At 37.6% G+C, this 19,972-nt stretch overlaps 1 protein-coding gene and 1 pseudogene across 3 annotated transcripts in view; both read right to left on the bottom strand.

The window, feature by feature from the left end:
* Window positions 1-2: 2 nt before the first annotated feature.
* LOC135365460 (UDP-glucuronosyltransferase 3A1-like) lies at window positions 3-16,023 on the bottom strand (annotated as a pseudogene).
* Window positions 13,786-19,972, bottom strand: part of LMBRD2 (LMBR1 domain containing 2) — a 52,711-nt gene continuing 46,524 nt past the window's right edge. For 2 of the 3 annotated variants that reach the window (XM_045862421.3, XM_045862431.3), the window contains exon 18: window positions 13,786-19,400. In XM_045862421.3, coding sequence (XP_045718377.1) covers window positions 19,316-19,400 — 85 coding nt within the window. In that variant the 3' untranslated portion in view covers window positions 13,786-19,315. The remainder of the gene's footprint in view (window positions 19,401-19,972) is intronic. The other variant, XM_045862442.3, reaches the window with a different exon arrangement.

Raw genomic sequence — 19,972 nt, 5'->3', positions numbered from 1 at the left:
CTCTAGCTAGAACAATAAAACAAACAAAAAAATAAGTAAAAGAAATAATGATTGGAAAGGAAAAAGAAAATGTTGTTAGTTGTATGAGACACCATTGTCTATATAGAAAACCCTATGCATCAGGCTCTGCACTCAGCACAGTCTGCTTGAGATTCCTGCTCCCTCCCACTCTCTCTCTCTCGCTGCCCCTCCCCCTGCTTGTTTTCTCTCTCTCTCTCTCAAATAAGTAAATAATATTTTTTTCTTAAAAAAAGAGTAATATTTTTTTCTTAAAAAAAAAAACTACCTAGATTTAACCTTTGTCTGAGCAATTGCTATCTGTGCACTAAAGACACATCATGAGGGTGATTCCTCACATCCAAATGAGGCATAAAGGTTTTACTTACCTGAGTATTGGTTCAACAGGTTTGACCATTAAGCCTGCAATATAAAAGTGTTGGGAAGCAGGGGCCGGGCAAAATAAAGGCATAGTCAGAATTAACAAACCATAGCTCTGCTTTCAGTTAAAGATAAAATAGCTCTGGCCTAGGGCCTTCTGGGAAATGTTCCCTGATAGAGTCATCAAACAGCATGAATATACCATTCTCTCAAAGTCTAAATGAAGAACACCAGAGAGTTCGTCACTCGGCCCCAGAAATCCATGTGATCTGTCAGGGAGAGTAGAATGCTGGAACCTAAGACACAGGCTCAGGCAGCCCAAAATCATAATTCTAAATGTGTTGGTAAGGATGGTTACAAATGGCCTTCCAAGTTTTTCAACAACCAGGAAAGTGCAGTGATCTATAGCATCAACCACCACTAGGTTGAAACTCTCATTAAGGAGCCCATCATATCTGTCCTTCCTAACAAATGACCACACTGAGTTGCATCTAGAGCTTCATGACCTTTGAAATGTTTTAAATGAAATCCTGCAAAAAAGAAAGAAAAAGAAGAAAGAAAGAAAGAAAGAAAGGAAGGAAGGAAGGAAGGAAGGAAGAAAGAAAGAAAGAAAGAAAGAAAGAAAGAAAGAAAGAAAGAAAGAAAGAAAGAAAGAAAGAAAAAGAAAGAGAAAAAAAGAAAGAAAAAGAAAGAAAGAAAAGAAAGAAAGAAAGGAGGGAGAGATATTCAATATTCATGGACAGTGTTAATCTTGAAACACATGAAAGAATCTTGGCACCAGAAGTGAATATTTAGAAAGCACTTTTGGTAATAACCTGTTCTATTGTTCTCTCCTGAGAACTTTCTGCTCTAGATGCTGGTCTTTTCATGATCTCTAAATCTACCATGTCATTTCCTTGTTTTTTTTTTCTTTGCTACAATTCTTTCTGAGGCTTAGAATATGCCTGTTTTCCTCCCTCTTCCTTTCTTCCCCTCATGGAAATCCTACCCATCTTTTGATGCTCTTCCTGCCCTGGGAGATGTTAACAGCTATAGCTGGTGCCCATGATCTCTCTCCACTGGCTAAATGCTGAAGCTCATCCATGATGCTCTGTATGACCTTCATTCATATGTGAACTTTGTTCTTGAATGTACATGTGTAGGATTTATTTTCCCGGGGCTATAAACATCTTGATGTCAGGGTCCCATGAACATAAGTGAAAAAACAGCATTTTCCATTGGAGAAACCACTGTAGAAACTGTGTGCATGTGATATCTGCTGGTTTCTTGCTTTCAACTACTGGGCCAATGGATGCCTTCACACTCCACTGGCAACAAAACTTTCAAAAAGATCACTGTTGCTTGGGTTTCCCACTTAAGGGCCAGTGAATAAGGACTTTGAACTTTTATCTACCTCTAAGGGCCTCTTCTGTGGTACAAATTCTGAAAACCTTGCTGAAGATTAATGTCCTGTGTCAGCTTTTTTTTTTTTAAGATTTTATTTATTTATTTATTTGAAAGAGCGAGAATGAGAGAGAGAGAGAGAGAGCACATGAGAGGGGGGAGGGTCAGAGGGAGAAGCAAACTCCCCCCTGAGTAGGGAGCCCGATGTGGGACTTGATCCCGGGACTTGAGGATCATGACCTGAGCCGAAGGCAGTCGCCTAACCAACTGAGCCACCCAGGCGCTCCCTGTGTTAGCTTTTACTTGAGCATTTACTTTGTTTTATTGGGGATTCACTTACTTTTCTTCTAATAATGTTTAAACATTTGCTATGGTGATTCTGCACTGAATTCAGGATCCACAATTGGGCTGAAAAATGAGATTCCAACTAGGATACAGATTTATAAACTGAAGATCAGCCATCAGTTGCTTGATTTCCTTTTGCTAAAGTGAAGACCCACCACTTAAAGATTACCCTTAGGTGAGAGCCCTGCCCTATGCCCTCTGGTGAGTGGCGAAGGGAGAGATAGAAACATGGCTCCAGGGGCAAGGTCTCTACCCTGACTACGTGCTATAATTCCTAGGGAGCTTTACAAATATAGCTATGCCTGGACTTCACCATAAATAATTTACATAAGACTTCCTGAAAGTGGGCCCCAAACATAAGTATTGTTCAAAGTTCCTCAGGTGATTCTAATATGCAGCCAAGGTTGAGAAATACCATCCTGAGAGAGAGAGAGAGAGAGAGAGAGAGAAAGCAAATACACATTTATCCTAACATAAGGACACAGGGTATACCACTATTCATGTGTATTTAAATGGTTCAACTATTTTTTTAAAGATTTTATTTATTTATTTATTTGAGAGCAAGAGAGTGGTGGGAGGGGCAAAGGGGTTGGGAGAGGGGGAGAGAGAGAATCTCAAGCAGATTCTGTGCTAAGCACTGAGCCTGATGTGGGGCTCAATTTCACAACTCTGAGATCATGACTTGAGCTGAAACCAAGAGGCAGACCCTTAACCAACTGAGCCACCCAGGTGCCCCTGGTTCAACTATTTTTTTTTTAATTTGTTCAGGAGAAAGAAGAAGATAGAATGAACTAATGTTGGGACAAATTTGTTAAAAGTTATGTTTCAATGAAGAAAATTATTTCTCTGAGGATAATTTCTGATCATTATTGGGGGCAAGAGAGAGGAAGATGTTTTGTCATTTCAGCAGAGTGCAATGGGCAGGGCAGGCTTCTTCCAAAAGGACACAAGATTATGAGGAGAAAATAAATGGGACCAAACGGCAGTCAGTTTAGTAAGTTTAACGAGGGTGTTCTGATTGGATCGGGGAGTGGGGGTGGCAGACAGACCACTACTTTAAGCCAGAGAGGAAGCCAAGGAGGCTTCTTGAATTCAATGATCAAATCAGGATAATTTTCCTAATTATATCTGGGGCAATATCAAAGGTTTCAATAACTGTAAAAAGCTAGTCAAATAAGATGTAACTTACAATCTGACCTAGTCTTTTTATAAATCTTGACCTTTCAGTAATAAATGTTTACCTTCTGCCTACTATGTACTATACACTATGATAGATTCTGTGGATCTAGTTCTATGCAAGGAAAACATGACCTTTCCCCTGATGGAGCTTACAGTTTGACAGGGGAAGCAGATGTCTAGCAAATCATTACAGGTAAAAAATTATCAGTGTGTTAAGTGTTTCAAAAGAAAGAGCTAGGCATTATGAAAGTGTACAAACAACCTAGTTAGCTTAGCAATTAGTACCGTGATTCTCTCTGTGTGCTACCACCAATTCCACATACATCAGTAGGGATACATTTTTAAAATTAAGCATTTAAAAAAATGTTTAAAGGGGCACCTGGCTGGCTCAGTTGGTAGAGCATGTGACTCTTGATCTCAGTGTCATGAGTTCAAGCCCCATGTTGGGTGTGGAGCCTATTTAAAAAAAAAATAACCCAAATTTATTCTTTAAAAGTATACAATTTAGTAGGTTTTAGGATATCTGCAGAGTTGTGCAGCCAACACCACAATCAATTTTAGAACATTTCCTCACCCTCAAAAGACAATTAGTAGTCACTCTCATTGTTCTCATACTTTCATTTAGTTCTTTAGACACAACTGCCATTAGTTCTTTGAATACATTTGTAATCACTGGCTTAAAGTGGCAGGATATAAAATCAATGCACAGAAATCAGTTGCATTTCTATACACCAACAATGAGATGGAAGGAAGAGAAATTAAGGAGTCAATCCCATTTACAATTGCACCCCAAACCATAAGTAACCTAGGAATAAATCTAACCAAAGAGGCAAAGGATCTGTAATCAGAAAACTATAGAATACTCATGAAAGAAATTGAGGAAGACACAAAGAAATGGAAAAACGTTCCATGCTCATAGACTGGAAGAACAAATATTGTTAAAATGTTTATGCTACGTAGAGCAATCTACACATTCAATGCAATCCCTATCAAAATACCATCAATTTTTTTTCACAGAACTGGAACAAATAATCCTAAAATTTGTGTGGAACTGGAAAAGACCCCAAATAGCCAAAGGAATGTTGAAAAAGAAAACCAAAGCTGGTGGCATCACAATTTTGGATTTCAAGCTCTATTACAAAGCTGTCATCATCAAGACAGTATGGTACTGGCATAAAAACAGACACATAGATCAATGGAACAGAATAGAGAGCCCAGAAATGGACCCTCAACTTTATGGTCAACTAATTTTCGACAAAGCAGGAAAGAATGTCCAGTGGAAAAAAGACAGTCTCTTCAACAAATGGTGTTGAGAAAATTGGGCAGCCACATGCAGAAGAAGGAAACTGGACCATTTCCTTACACCATACACAAAAATAGACTCAAAATGGATGAAAGACCTAAATGTGAGATAGGAATCCATCAAAATCCTTGAGGAGAACACAGGCAGCAACCTCTTCAACCTCGGCTGCAGCAACTTCTTGCTAGACACATCTCCAAAGGCAAGGGAAGCAAGGGCAAAAATGAACTACTGGGACTTAATCAAGATAAAAAGCTTTTGCACAGCACAGGAAACAGTCGACAAAACCAAAAGACAACCTACAGAATGGGAGAAGATATTTGCAAATGACATATCAGATCAAGGGCTAGTATACAAAATCTATAAAGAACTTATCAAACTCAACACCCAAAGAACAAAGAATCCAATGAAGAAATGGGCAGAAGACATGAACAGACATTTTTCCAAAGAAGACATCCAAATGGCCAACAGACACATGAAAAAGTGCTCAACATCGCTCAGCATCAGGGAAATCCAAATCAAAACCTCAAAGAGATACCACCTCACACGTCAGAATGGCTAAAATTAACAAATCAGGAAAGGACAGATATTGGTGAGGATGCAGAGAAAGGGGAACCCTCCTACACTGTTGGTGGGAATGCAAGCTGGTGTAGCCACTCTGGAAAACAATATGGAGGTTCCTCAGAAAGTTGAAAATAGAGCTACCCTATGACCCAGCGATTGCACTACTGGGTATTTACCCCAAAGATACAAACGTAGTGATCTGAGGAGGCACCTGTACCCCAATGTTTATAGCAGCAATGTCCACAATAGCCAAACTATGCAAAGAGCCAAGATGTCCATTGACAGATGAATGGATAAAGAAGATGTGGTACACACACACACACACACACACACACACAGAGGAATATTATGCAGCCATCAAAAAATGAAATCTTGCCATTTGCAATGACATGGATGGAACTAGAGGGTATTATGCTAAGCGAAATAAGTCAATCACAGAAAGACAATTATCATATGACCTCACTGATATGTGGAATTTAAGAAACAATGCAGAGGATCACAGGGGAAGAGAGGAAAAAATGAAACAAGATGAAACCAGAGAGGGAGGCAAAACATAAGACTCCTTTTTTTTTTAAACACTCAATAAATGTTATTTATTATTCTATTAATTTGACAATTATTGAGGATTATTATTTTTTTAGTCTTGATATTTATTTATTTATTTATTTATTTATTTATTTATTTATTTATTTATTTTTTGGTGTTGAGTTGTATTAGGTGTTTTTTTTTTTTTTTTAATTTTATTGTTATGTTAGTCACCATACAATACATCATTGGTTTTTGATGTGGTGATCCACGATCCATTGTTTTCATATAACACCCAGTGCTCCATGCAGTACGTGCGCTCCTTAAAACCCATCACCAGGCTAACCAATGCCCCCTTCCCCCTCCCCTCTAAAACCCTGTTTGTTTCTCAGAGTCCATAGTCTCTCATGGTTCATGTCTCCCTCCAATTCCCCCCCCATTTTTCCCTTCCTTCTCCTAATGTCCTCCATGCTATTCCTTATGTCCCACAAATAAGTGAAACCATATGATAATTGACTTTCTCTGCTTGACTTATTTCACTTAGCATAATCTCCTCCAGTCCCATCCATGTTGATGTAAAAGTTGGGTATTCATCCTTTCTGATGGCTGAGTAATATTCCATTGTAGATATGGACCACATCTTCTTCATCCATTCATTTGTTGAAGGGCATCTCAGCTCTTTCCACAGTTTGGCTATTGCGGACATTGCTGCTATGAACATTGGGGTGCATATGGCCCTTCTTTTCACTACATCTGTGTCTTTGCGGTAAATACCCAGGAGTGCAATTGCTGGGTCATAGGGTAGCTCTATTTTTAAATTTTTGAGGAACCTCCACACTGTTTTCCAAAGTGGCTGTACCAACTTGCATTCCCACCAACAATGTAAGAGAGTTCCCCTTTCTCCACAACCTCTCCAATATTTGTTGTTTCTTTCCCTGTCCATTTTTGCCATTCTAACTGGTGTAAGGTGGTATCTCAATGTGGTTTTGATTTGAATTTCCCTGATGGCTAATGATGATGAACATTTTTTCAGGTGTCTGTTAGCCATTTGTATGTCTTCTTCAGAGAAGTGTCTTTTCATATCTTCTGCCCACTTTTTGACTTGATTATTTGTTTTGTGGGTGTTGAGTTTGAGAAGTTCTTTATAGATCTTGGATACCAGCCCTTTATCTGTAGTGTCATTTGCAAATATCTTCTCCCATTCTGTGGGTTGCCTCTTTGTTTTGTTGACTGTTTCCTTTCCTATGCAGAAGCTTTTTATCTTGATGAAGTCCCGAAAGTTCATTTTTGCTTTTGTTTCACTAGCTTTTGGAGATGTATCTTGAAAGAAGTTGCTGTGGGCGATGTCAAAGAGGTTACTGCCTATGTTCTCCTCTAGGATTTTGATGGATTCCTGCCTTACATTGAGGTCTTTCATCCACTTTGAGTTTATCTTTGTGAATGGTGTTAGAGAATGGTTGAGTTTCATTCTTCTGCATGTGGCTGTCCAATTTCCCCAGCACCATTTATTGAAGAGACTGTCTTTTTTCCATTGCATATTTTTTCCTGCTTTGTCGAATATTATTTGACCATAGGGTTGAGGGTCCATATCTGGGTTCTCTATTCTGTTCCATTGGTCTATATGTCTGTTTTTGTGCCAGTACCATGCTGTCTTGGTGATCACAGCTTTGTAATATAGCTTGAAGTCCAGAATTGTGATGCCCCCAGCTTTGTTTTTCTTTTTCAACATTCCCTTGGTGATTCGGGGTCTTTTCTGATTCCATACAAATTGTAGGATTGTTTGTTCCAGCACTTTGAAAAATGTCATTAGAATTTTGATCGGGTTGGCATTGAAGGTATAGATTGCTCTGGGTAGCATAGACATTTTCACAATGTTTATTCTTCTGATCCATGAGCATGGAATATTTTTCCATCTTTTTGTGTCTTCTTCAATTTCTTTCATCAGTGTTTTGTAGTTCCTAGAGTATAGATCCTTTACCTCTTTGGTTAGGTTTATTCCAAGGTATCTTATGGTTTTTGGTGCTATTGTAAATGGAATCATTTCTCTAATTTCTCTTTCTACAGTTGCATTGTTAGTGTATAAGAAAGCAACTGATTTCTGTGCATTGATTTTGTATCCTGCCACATTACTGAATTGCTGTATGAGTTCTAGTAATTTGGGGGTGGAGTCTTTTGGGTTTTCCACATAAAGTATCATGTCATCTGTGAAAAGAGTTTGACTTCTTCTTTGCCAATGAATACCTTTTATTTCTTTTTGTTGTCTTATTGCTGTTGCTAGGACTTCTAGTACTATGTTGAACAACAGTGGTGAGAGTGGGCACCCTTGATGTGTTACTGATCTTAAGGGAAAGGTTCTCAGCTTTTCCCCATTGAGGATGATATTCACCGTGGGTTTTTCATAGATGGATTTTATAAACTTGAGGAATGTTCCCTCTATCCCTATACTCTGAAGAGTTTTAATCAGGAAAGGATGTTGTACTTTGTCAAATGCTTTTTCTGCATCAATTGAGAGGACCATATGGTTCTTCTCCCTCCTCTTATTAATGTGTTCTATCACATCAATTGATTTGCGAATGTTGAACCACCCTTGCATCCCGGGCATAAATCCCACTTGGTCGTGGTGGATGATCCTTTTAATGTATTGTTGGATCCTATTACCTAGGATTTTGTTGAGGATTTTGGAATCCATATTCATCAGGGAGATCGGTCTGAAATTCTCCTTTTTGATGGGGTCTTTGCCTGGTTTGGGGATTAAGGTGATGCTGGCCTCATAGAACGAGTTTGGAAGTTTTCCTTCTGTTTCTATTTTTTGAAACAGCTTCAGTAGAAAAGGTATTATTTCTTCCTTGAATGTTTGGTAGAATTCCCCAGGGAATTCATCAGACCCTGGACTCTTGTTTTTTGGGAGGTTTTTGATCACTGCTTCAATCTCATTACTGGTTATTGGCCTATTCAGGTTGTCAATTTCTTCCTGTTTCAGTCTTGGCAGCTTGTAGGTTTCCAGGAAGGCCTCCATTTCATCCAGATTGCTCAATTTATTGGCATATAGTTGTTGATAATAATTTCTAATAATTGGTTCTATTTCCTTGGTGTTAGTCATGATCTCTCACCTTTCATTCATAATTTTATTAATTTGGGTTCCTTTCTCTTTTCTTTTGGATAAGTGTGGCCAGTGGTTATGAATCTTATTAATTCTTTCAAAGAACCAACTTCTAGTTTCGTTGATCTGATCTACTGTGTTTCTGGTTTCTAATTCATTGATTTCTGCTCTAATTTTAATTATTTCTCTTCTAATGCGTGACTTAGGCATTGTTTGTTGCTTTTTCTCTAGTTCTTTAAGGTGTAGAGTTAGTTGGTGAATTCGGGATTTTTCTATTTTTTTGAGTGAGGCTTGGATGGCTATGTATTTCCCCCTTAGGACTGCCTTTGCAGTATCCCATAGGTTTTGGACCGATGTGTTTTCGTTCTCATTGATTTCCATGAATTGTTTAAGTTCTTCTTTGATTCCCTGGTTGACCCAAACATTCTTGAGCAGAGTGGTCTTTAGCTTCCAAGTGTTTGAATTTCTGCCAAATGTTTTCTTGTGATTGAGTTCCAGTTTTAGAGCACTGTGGTCTGAGAATATGCAGGGAATAATCTCAATCTTTTGGTATCGGTTGAGACCTGATTTGTGACCCAGTATATGGTCTATTCTGGAGAAAGTTCCATGTGCACTCGAGAAGAATGAGTATTCTGTTGTTTTAGGGTGGAATGTTCTGTAAATATCTATGAGGTCCATCTGGTCCAATGTATCATTCAAAGCTCTTGTTTCCTTGTTGATTTTCTGCTTAGATGATCTGTCCATTGCTGAGAGTGGAGTATTGAGGTCTCCTACAATTAACATATTGTTATCAATATGACTCTTTATTTTGGTTAACAGTTGGCTTATGTAGATGGCTGCTCCCATGTTGGGGGCATAGATATTTACAATCGTTAGATCTTCTTGTTGGATAGACCCTTTAAGAATGATATAGTGTCCTTCTGGGTCCCTAATTACAGACTTTAGTTTAAAATCTAATTTGTCTGATATAAGAATTGCTACCCCAGCTTTCTTTTGAGGTCCGCTGGCATGAAAGATGGATCTCCATCCCTTCACTTTCAGTCTGGATGTATCTTTAGGTTCAAAATGAGTCTCTTGTAGACAGCATATGGATGGGTCCTGTCTTTTTATCCAATCTGCAACCCTGTGCCATTTTATGGGAGCGTTTAGGCCGTTCACGTTGAGAATGATTATTGAAAGATATGAATTAATTGTCATCATGTTGCCTGTGAAGACGTTGTTTTTATAGATTGTCCCTGTAAATTTCTCTTGTAGATCACTCTTGGGGTCTTCTTTTATAGAACCCCCTTAATATTTCTTGCAGGGCTGGCTTAGTGGTCACATATTCTTTCAACTTCTGCCGGTCGTGGAAGCTCTGCATCTCTCCATCCATTCTAAATGAAAGCCTTGCCGGATAAAGTATTCTTGGCTGCATGTTCTTCTCATTTAGTACTCTGAATATGTCTTGCCAGGCCTTTCTGGCTTGCCAGGTCTCTGTGGATAGGTCTGACGTTATTCTGATGTTCCTCCCTCTGTACGTAAGGAATCTCTTCCCCCTAACTGCCCTTAAGATGGTTTCCTTGGTTCTAAGATTTGCAAGTTTTACTATTACATGCCGGGGTGTTGGCCTGTTTTCCTTGATCCTAGGAGGGGTCCTCTCTGCCTCTAGGACTCGAATGTTTGTTTCATTCCCCAGAGAGGGAAGTTCTCAGCTACGATTTGCTCAAATACATCTTCTAGCCCCCTCTCTCTCTCCACTCCCTCTGGGATTCCAATTATTCTGACATTGGAACGCCTCATGGTGTCACTTATTTCTCTGATTCTATTTTCATGGATTCTGAGTTGTTTTTCCCTGGCCTCCTCTTTTCCCTTTTTATCTATTATACTGTCTTCCAGATCGCTTATTCTCTCTTCTGTCTCAGTTACCCTAGCTGTTAGATTATCTAGATTGGATTGGATCTCATTGATAGCATTTTTAAGTTCTGCTAATTCCCCTTTTATTTCTGCCCTTAGAGACTCTATGTTGCCATTAATTGAGTTCTCCATTCTAGCCATTGTCTTCACAATTGCTAGCCTGAATTCCATCTCCGACATCTTGGTTATGTCTGCATCCATTTGTAAATCTGCAGCATAAGTCATAATCTCTGAGTCTTTTCTGTTTTGGGGGCTCCTCCTCCTAGTCATTCTGTTGATGGCTGCTTGAGGGAATGTATAGAGTCGAAATTATTGACCAGAACCCAAGCAAGATGCACCTGTTTTCTCGGGACCTTAGGGTTGCCGGCCTCTTGTTTTCCCAGCCTGTCTTCTGGGGGAGGGGCCTGCCTCGCTGTTACTCAGGCAACCCTGTTTGGGCGGAGTTGCCCTGCGCCCCTGTGGTGGGAGATGGGCTCAGTGGGAATCAGTCTTTGGGGTTTTTGTTCTCTGGCACCTTTCCCTGGTGGCTTTCCGCGTCTCTTCCACGAGTCAGAGCAGAAGAGACCGTTTCCAACCCTCTGCCTTGGAGCAGAGAGACCGCAGGCTGTTCTTCAGTGAGCTCTCCAGGCCACACCGTCTCCATTTCTGTCCGTGCTGCTATAAACTGCAGCGTCCTGGGTTGTGGCCCCTTCGTAGCGCCCCCAGTCCTGCCTCCAGGTCCGGGCACATCTCTGCCCCTTGTGCTTCTAAAACCGCCAGCTGCTCCCAGTTCACGCGCCTGACTCCGCCGCTTGGGGTTTCCACCCCTGGGGGTTGCAGTTCACCGGCGGGACACTGCGCACCGGGTTTCCGTCTCGGAGGCTGCAGTTCGCGTGCGTGGGACCCTTGCTCCGGGTTTCTGTCGGGGGGGCTGCGGTTCGCGTGTGCGCGACCCCGCCGGTCTGGTCCTCCACCCCGGGGGCTGCCCTAAAGTCCTTTCCCAACGCTATCGGTCTGCGAGTCTGTGCCCCTCCGCAGCGCGCGAGGCTGTCACTCACCGGCGGTGTAGGATCCCCATGGCCAGGCTCCCTCCCGCTGCCATTTATCCTCCGATATCTGCCCGCAGGATCACGGCTCTCCACTTCGTACCTCAAAACCAACTGCCTGCAATATTCTGTTTGTAGAGATCCAGATCTTCTTACATCTCAGGCTGGTTTCGTGGGTGCTCAGGGTGGTCTGGTAGATATCCAGCTCAATTCCGGGGACCAGTTGAAATAGGGTCCCCTACTCCTCCGCCATCTTTCCCCCTCCTCAAACCATAAGACTCTTAATCTCAGGAAACAAACTGAGGGTTGCTGGAGGGGAGGGGGCTGAGGGCTGGGGAGACTGGGTGATGGACATTGTTGAGGGTATGTGTTGTGGTGAGCACTGTGTGTTGTGTAAGACTAATGAATCACAGACCTGTACCCCTGAAACAAGTAATATATGTTAATAATTAAAAATAATAATAAAATAAAATAAAAAACAACAGCAACAAAAGTCTGTCTAGTAAAGCCACTGTCTGGGCTTCCTCAAAGACTATTTTTATTGACTGCTTCATCTATGTTGTTGCATAGCTGCAATTAATTCATCTTCATTTAGTTTTTCATGTATATATCCATCATGTTGGATAAATAAATCTATTGTTTATTGAACTGTTTGTGGTTGAGGCTATTATGAATAATGCTGTTATGAACATTCTTCTTATATGTCTTCTTGTCCACATAAACACATTTTTGTGTGATATATACTCATTGCCAAGCCCAAAGTCACCTATTTTTCTGTTATCGTCTAGAAGTTTTATAGTTTTGTGTTATAGTTTCAGGTTTATGATTCATTTTAAGTTAATTTTTATGAAAGGTGTAGTGAGCAGTGTCTAGATTCCTTTTTTTTTTTTTCCCTTTTGGCATGTGGCTGTTCAGTTGTTCAAGCATCATTTGTTGAAAAGACTATCCTTTCTCCATTGAATTGCCTTTGTTCCTTTGTCAAAGATCAGTTGACTATGTGTGGTCTATTTCTGGGCTTTCTATTCTGTTTCAGTGATCTGTCTACTCTTGTCAATCTCACAATGTTTTGATTATGCAGTTGTATAGTAAGATTTGAAGTGTCAATTCTCTTTGTTATTCTCCCTCAATATTGTGTTAGCTCTTCTGGGTCTTTGGCTTTGCCATATAAACGTTGGAATGTTTGTCAATATCCACAAAATAACTTATTGGAATTTTGATTGGGATTGCATTGACTCTATAGATCAAGTTGGGAAGAACTGATATCTTGACAGTGTTGAGTCTTTCTGTGAACATAGAATCTCTCCATTTATTTGGTTCTTTAATTTCTTTCATCAGTTTTGTAATACGTTTTATACATATATATGTATAGATAGATCGATAGATCATATATATAGTTAAGTTTATACCTAAGTATTTCACTGTTGGAGGTGCTAATATAAATGGTATTGTGTTTTTAATTTCAAATTTCACTTGTCCATTGGTTATATGGGAAAGTGATTGACTTTTGTATATTAATCTTGTATCCTGCAACCTTAGTATAATCATGTATTCCAAGAGGTTTTTTGGTCAATTCCTTTAGATTTTCTACAGAGACAATCACGTCATCTGCTAACAAAGACAGTTTTAATTCTTCCTTCCAAATCTGTATATCTTTTATTTCCTTTTCTTGCCTTAAATTGCATTAGCTAGGACTAATATAAATGGTATTGTGTTTTTAATTTCAAACTTCAATTGTTTTTGGTATAAAGGAAAGCAACTCTGTTTTCTTAGCCTGGTTAGGATTTAATCAATTTTATTGATATTTTTAAGCACCCAGCTTTTGGTTTTGCTGATTTTATTGTTTTCCTGCTTTAAATTTCATCGATTTCTAATTTTTGTAACAATTACTTGTTTTAATTATAAACACTGGATAAAGTAATGTAGAACCTAAAGTACACGTATTTAATTATCTTAAAATATTTTGTTTGTAATGTAATGTTACTAATGTAATATAATATTAGTGGTAATATATTTGTAAGGAACAAAGAAAGCTTCAGGCTCCTTAGGAGTTTAATCTCAAAGATGGTATGAAATGAAACACATAATCAGCAAAATTCTTAGGAACTTGTAGAAATGTACTTTATTTCATGCAAAGCCACATAATTTCCTCTATTTTAATAGCTAGTCAAATAAACATTTCAAAAAAATTCATTACATCACAATAAGTTAAAATACTACAAAGCAATTGCAAATCCACAAGTTTGTCAAAACCAAACCGAGAGAACATTATGCATAGATAAGGCCAAAGATGCTAACTTACTTATAGGTAGCACTTTGCAGCTTTTTCCAAATACATATTTGAAAATGTAGTGAGAATCTGCAGAGAAAAATAGTTAAATCTACAACCCATTGGTCAGATACGAAAACATTTGTCATTACATATCAGGTAGTAATGGCTGATTAAAGATAAATTTGGCATCATGCAGCAAAGATGAACATAATGAACATTTAGAAAAATTATGATCAGATGCACATTTGAAAAGACTTATCTTCTATTTCATCTAATCCACTGAATTAGATAAATAACAAGTACTTTACTAATGCAACAGAGAAATTAGGCTTTTGGTATACTTTGCTTGGGTAGTGGTATATATAAAAAGACACTGAAGGGGGGAAGGAATATTTCAAATTCACACTGGACTACTAAACTTTGGAATATTGCCCTAAGGAAACACGATGTGGGCAGAACTTATGTGAGAACGATTTTTAAACTGCTTAAAAGCACTACAATTAGTTACAAAAACATTTTACAGAAATTAAATACCAGAAAATAACATCAATATTAGAGCTCTTTTTTCAATACTATAATTTATAAATATTTATTAGATTACAGTAATTTAAAAGACATGTCCACATACATGTTTTCTACCTTCTAAAATGAGAAAAATCCTTCAAGCTGTTTTCAAAGTATGGACAAAAATAAATCCATTGGATTGCTTTTAATAAAATAAATACAAGTCTCTCCCCTACAACTTGGTGTACTAAATAGGGAAGATGCTAGCCAGCATTCTTTTGAGAAATTCAGCTCTAAGTGACTAGGTTGATATGATTTATATCAGTAATATTGACTCAAAATGGTGTTGTGCAGTCAGATTAATAAATTATTACTTTACCCTACATATATCTGCCATAGTAAACCACTCTTTCTACTCTTTTGCACTAAATACAGAAGAAAAAAAAAAACTCCTTTTATAAAATGATTTGAGATCAAGATACCCACTAAAGAAAAGATTTTCAGGAGAAAAAAGTTAATTCTCTCCAGGGAGTATGTTAAAAACAAATGTCTTTTAGGATATCAATGAGAAGAGGAACGTGCCAATATTCTTGCTTCATTAACAAATTAAAAATTATAGCAAGGCTTCAATCAACCTCAATGGACAAATCTTTTGACAATGATAATGAAATTTTAGGAGGACCAGGCTGAGTGTGAAAGGAATTAGAGGTGAGGTTATGTCCCCATTGATGGGATTAAGGATGGGGTAGGGCTAGGGCCTGCTCTGCTGGGCAAGATGATTCATAGGGCCTAGTCTGCAGGAGTTGGGATAGGGGATGACACGGCTTGGTCTTCTAGCTCTCTGAGCAGGAAAAAGTCCATTGGGAAAAAGAACCCTACATGGAGGGAATTCATATTTTAGAAGGCCTCCTGTAACCCTCTTTCTTGTATTGTTCTAACCTCTCCTAATGAAAACTTTGACAACAATGTAGGGTATTTATGAATTCCTTTTCATAAAAAGGTATCTCAAGTTTCTTAATCTTTCTGCTTTTCTGTTTGTTTTTAACAATCACTGTTTTTGGAAATCCATTTTTATGCCAAAACATGACACTGAGAGTAATTCATTTTAATGAAGTGCCCTCTTTAGTGACCTAAAGACAAGACACCAAGCCAGCATACATCACATTTACATTCAGATATTGCTTAGTTGTCTAGAAAAATCTGTTTCACTACTTTAGGTGCAATACTGCTATTCAAGTAGTGGGATGTGAAATCAGAACTAGTTCCTTTTGAGTGTACTGATCATCAGAAACAGCTGTGTACGCAAAACAAAAAAAATCTGTCAGCACGTTAAAAGTCATGCTGTAAAGACAGGCTTCAGAAAGGAAGGAGGATATAAAAGCAATGAGGAAGGAAGAAAAGAAAGGAAAGATAAAACTCGAAATCCATTTACTCCTTAACATTTAGAATTTAATGCAATATGATCCATTACATTTTGGAGATTCAAGTATGTTAAGATTTTTCAGGGACATGTTTTGCCTCTAGTGCAAACATACTTATCCTTGTGATTTTCAGGCATGGTCCACTCAAATCACAAGTACAAAACTCACATTACTGAACAGTGAGAATTATATGGAGAGTTTACTTTCCTTTAAGATGGTAATCAACACACCATCAAGAATGTTCCCTGACTCTATTACAAGATAAAAAAATGAGGTTTGTTACTGTTACATAAATGAAATTCTTTCATCCATACACTGAAGTGTACTTAAAAAAAATCCCACAAATTGACTTCCTATCCACTTTTAATTTCATTGGGGTACACAACCAGTGTAAATTTAAGAACGGATATTCTAATAAACAGTAGAGTCCAAAAACAAATCAATTCGCAGTATTTATTTTTGATGGCGTGGATTGTCCAATTTTCTGATCTATTTTTTATAAATGGAAAACCTTTGAATGTTTTGATTTAGCTCTTACCACTCTTGTGAAATGAGGACCTCTTGTGTGTTGAAAGTACTCGAAAGCCCTTGATTCATTTGGTAAGAGAGCAAATTTTAATAATTAGGCTTATACCTTACTTCTTATTTTAATAATGATTTTTATAAAAAAGCTCCACTGATAAGAACAAGTTACTGATGTAGTAACAAAAGTTAATTGGCAACTTACAGGTGATTACTTTCTGCAGTGGTTGTTTTGAATTACTGGCTTACTGGATATCCTTATCCTAATGATTATTTAGAAAAATAATTTAGAAAATTTAACCAGGTATCTATTATTACATAAGAAAGACATCACAAGCTAATTATCAGAAGTAATTCTTCAGGAAATTACTTTGCATTTATAGTGTATGAATTTAGTAGTAATGTTTTGCAGTAGAGGTCATTACATTTTAATAAGCTTCCCCAAACAGAAAACTTCTGTTCTTACTCCACCTTTTTTTACACAAGGTGGCTTAACAAATATTAACTTAGTTCCCCCCACCAATAAACTCTTTATTCTTCAGGGGTTAAATCATTACCTTATGAACTCAAATTTTCCAGCCAGGTAACCTTCCTATATGATCATATATAAAATCCTGTAAGATAAATTCTGCTTAAAAAGTTGAACACTCTAGACTTAAACAACCAAAAGTTATTTTGGAAATAACTCAGAAGTCACAAAGGAAGCTAGGTTATTACATACACTTCAATTATTATAAAGGAAAGTAATACATTCCCCTACATATTCCTATCAATTTATTTTAGGGCATTAGAAGTTACAAAAGTGACTGGATAATCTCTTTTTCTGCTTCTATTTCTTCTACAGCATCTGGGTTTCATGACAAAACCTGATGAGAAACAACATTATACTTAAGGAAAATATTCCAAGGTAAACCCAAAGACCAAATACACAACAATACTATTTTCAAAGCACTTTAGATAAATTAGTCCAAAAACAGTTTTTGCTTTGGGGACTTAAAAGCTTCTCTGTAATTGTAAGAAACTGGGCTGATCGTTTCTCCGTTTAACACCGTCAAGTATCACTAGGGAAAGTAGCACAGGAAACAATTTATTTTGTTTTGTTTTTTAAACTCCAGCATATCAACATCAACTCAATATACCCTCACAATAGTTGTGTGAGGTAGATCAGTAGGTAAATAGCAAGTATCATCTCCATTTCACGAATGAAGAAATTGAGGCACTGAAAGGTTACACAATTTGCCCGAGATATTCAATGGTCAATCATGAAATTACAAACAGTACCAAATGATCTCTGCTTCTGGCCTATAGCTCTCTAACCACACTTTAGAGTGAAAGGCTGTGTGTGTATTCTCAAATGGGCAGCCTGTATAACCTTTGACTGAGAATAAATTCTATCCGTTTATAATTATTTTAAAAGGGACCTAACCTCAAATATCATAAAACTGAACAAAATCAGATAATTAGGATGATACACTATTCCTTTCAGTATCTGCATGGATCTGTCTCTTAAAATTTACATGATAATACTAAGTAAAAAGCAAAATAAAAAATTTAAAATTATGAGTCAAGGGAAGATTACCTTCAAGAAACATACAATCTTATTGTTAGGGTGATCATATAATTCATTTTCAACCTGGGATACTTCAGAGTGAAAGCGAACACTATTAAAAATTACACGGAATAGCAGGTGTTAAACTGAGACTGTTGTGGCAAGCTCACAAAGAGTCGCCACTGGATGAATCCACAGCAGGGATTCTCTGAGTTGTAAACATTTCAGGGACATGAAAAACTCTCTGCAAGCATGTTGTGTTCTACTGTGCAATATTCACTGTGCAATAAAACATGGATGATTGCAAATATACCCAACTTTGGCTTAAACACAAAAGTTTAAAAATGCTTTTTTAAAATAATAAGCATGTTTAACAAAATTATTACACATAAACCACAATTTAAGTGTTAATAATAATAGTAAGTGGATTCACATTTTACCTTTAAATAACCAAATGTTATTTTCCAGAAAGCATCAATACGCACCTTTAAAAATTAGAGAATTTTGTGGGACTCTTTGGTTATTAAAAACAAAACAAAACAACAACCACCCACTATTTCCCATTAATGCTTCAGATTCTCTTTGAGTGGAACGATCAATACTTAAATCAATATGCTGAATGATAAAGGTGAACATTTCTCCCTGAAATGAAAATCTTTTACAAAGTAATACCAAAAGCATAATGTAATTTCCAGTTACTAGCAAAGACTGAAAGAATAATACATCACCCAGTTATAGTACACATGCCAAAGATACTAACACTATCAGTTGAAGTATAATCTTAATTATACATGCAAAAACTTCACTAATTTGCATACAGAGTTGAAAAAGAGCTTTCTACATTCAGTTATGTCTGGTAAGTAAGCCTTGTTTTAAAACGTGGGTTCTGTAAATACCATTATTATTTGAGGTCTCCATCTCGTTGAGAAATACAGGATTAACATATTCTTTAAAAACAGCAAAAACGTAAATCACAATAATAAAACCGTATGATGTTATTTAGTTATGACGTATGGCTTTCTTGGATCTTTAAAACAACTTTCCCGAAAAAAATGAATCTGAAACAAACCGAACTACCTGTTCTCAACATATACGGATCTTTCTCATGAACTGAATCCTTCCACTACACTGGTACTTTTAAGGCAGACACTTCAGGAATGGTGTGTAATAAAAAAGACGACCGTCTATTCAATGGGCAATAAACTATTATTACTAAGATGTGAGTAACTTTCAGTGCCTTTTTTTGTCCTGACACTTTTCACTACGAGTACAGTGTAAATTCTGGGGCACACATATGTTCATAAAGACTGGACTGATGTGTTGATCTTGGTTAGTTGTTCCATAAATTCTTTCAGACTTTACACATCATCAAATATTCCGGTTTGAGACATCGAGAGGTATCGTCCACCAGGCTGATACCTGAAAGGTGGATAAAGAAATGATCTGAGGCATCAAAAATAACAAAGGAGGAGAGAAAAACAAGGACACATTAAAAGGAAGCGGCTACATAATTTGTAAGCATCATTTGTAAAATCTATTCAGTAGCTGAAAGCAGAAACTTACAAAGATGATATCCCAAGGGGGTTTACTTAATTATAAATTAATCAACAGCTTTTTTAGAGCCTAGAATACACATATGACAGGGTGAGAGATATAAAAAGAAAGGGATAGGGAGATGTGAACACATCATGGAACTGAAGATTTAATAACCACTCTTGATTATTCAACAGAAATAGAATATCCCAGGGTTTCTGCTGTTTACAGGCAATACTGTAGCAAATAACGTCATGCAGATGATATTTTGCTTCTGTTTAATTATTTTCCCAGAGCACAGTGGCTAAAAGCACGACTCGACTGCCAGAGTCCTGGGTTTTGAATGCCTGACTTTGCCATTTGCAAGCTGTGTTACTCTGGGTAAGTTACTAAACCTCTCTGGATTCAAATCCAATTGGACTGACAACCATAAAATACAGTACTGTCGGTAATGTGCTTAGAATAGTGTCTGACACCCAGTC

Source organism: Mirounga angustirostris, unplaced genomic scaffold (assembly GCF_029215605.1).
Source record: "Mirounga angustirostris isolate CCGP_5_RB_7025 unplaced genomic scaffold, mMirAng1.0.hap1 SCAF_7, whole genome shotgun sequence".
In the NCBI taxonomy this organism is placed as follows: domain Eukaryota; kingdom Metazoa; phylum Chordata; class Mammalia; order Carnivora; family Phocidae; genus Mirounga; species Mirounga angustirostris.
The sequence above is the reverse complement of the archived record's forward strand: the minus strand, read 5'-3'. Positions and strand labels throughout refer to the sequence as shown.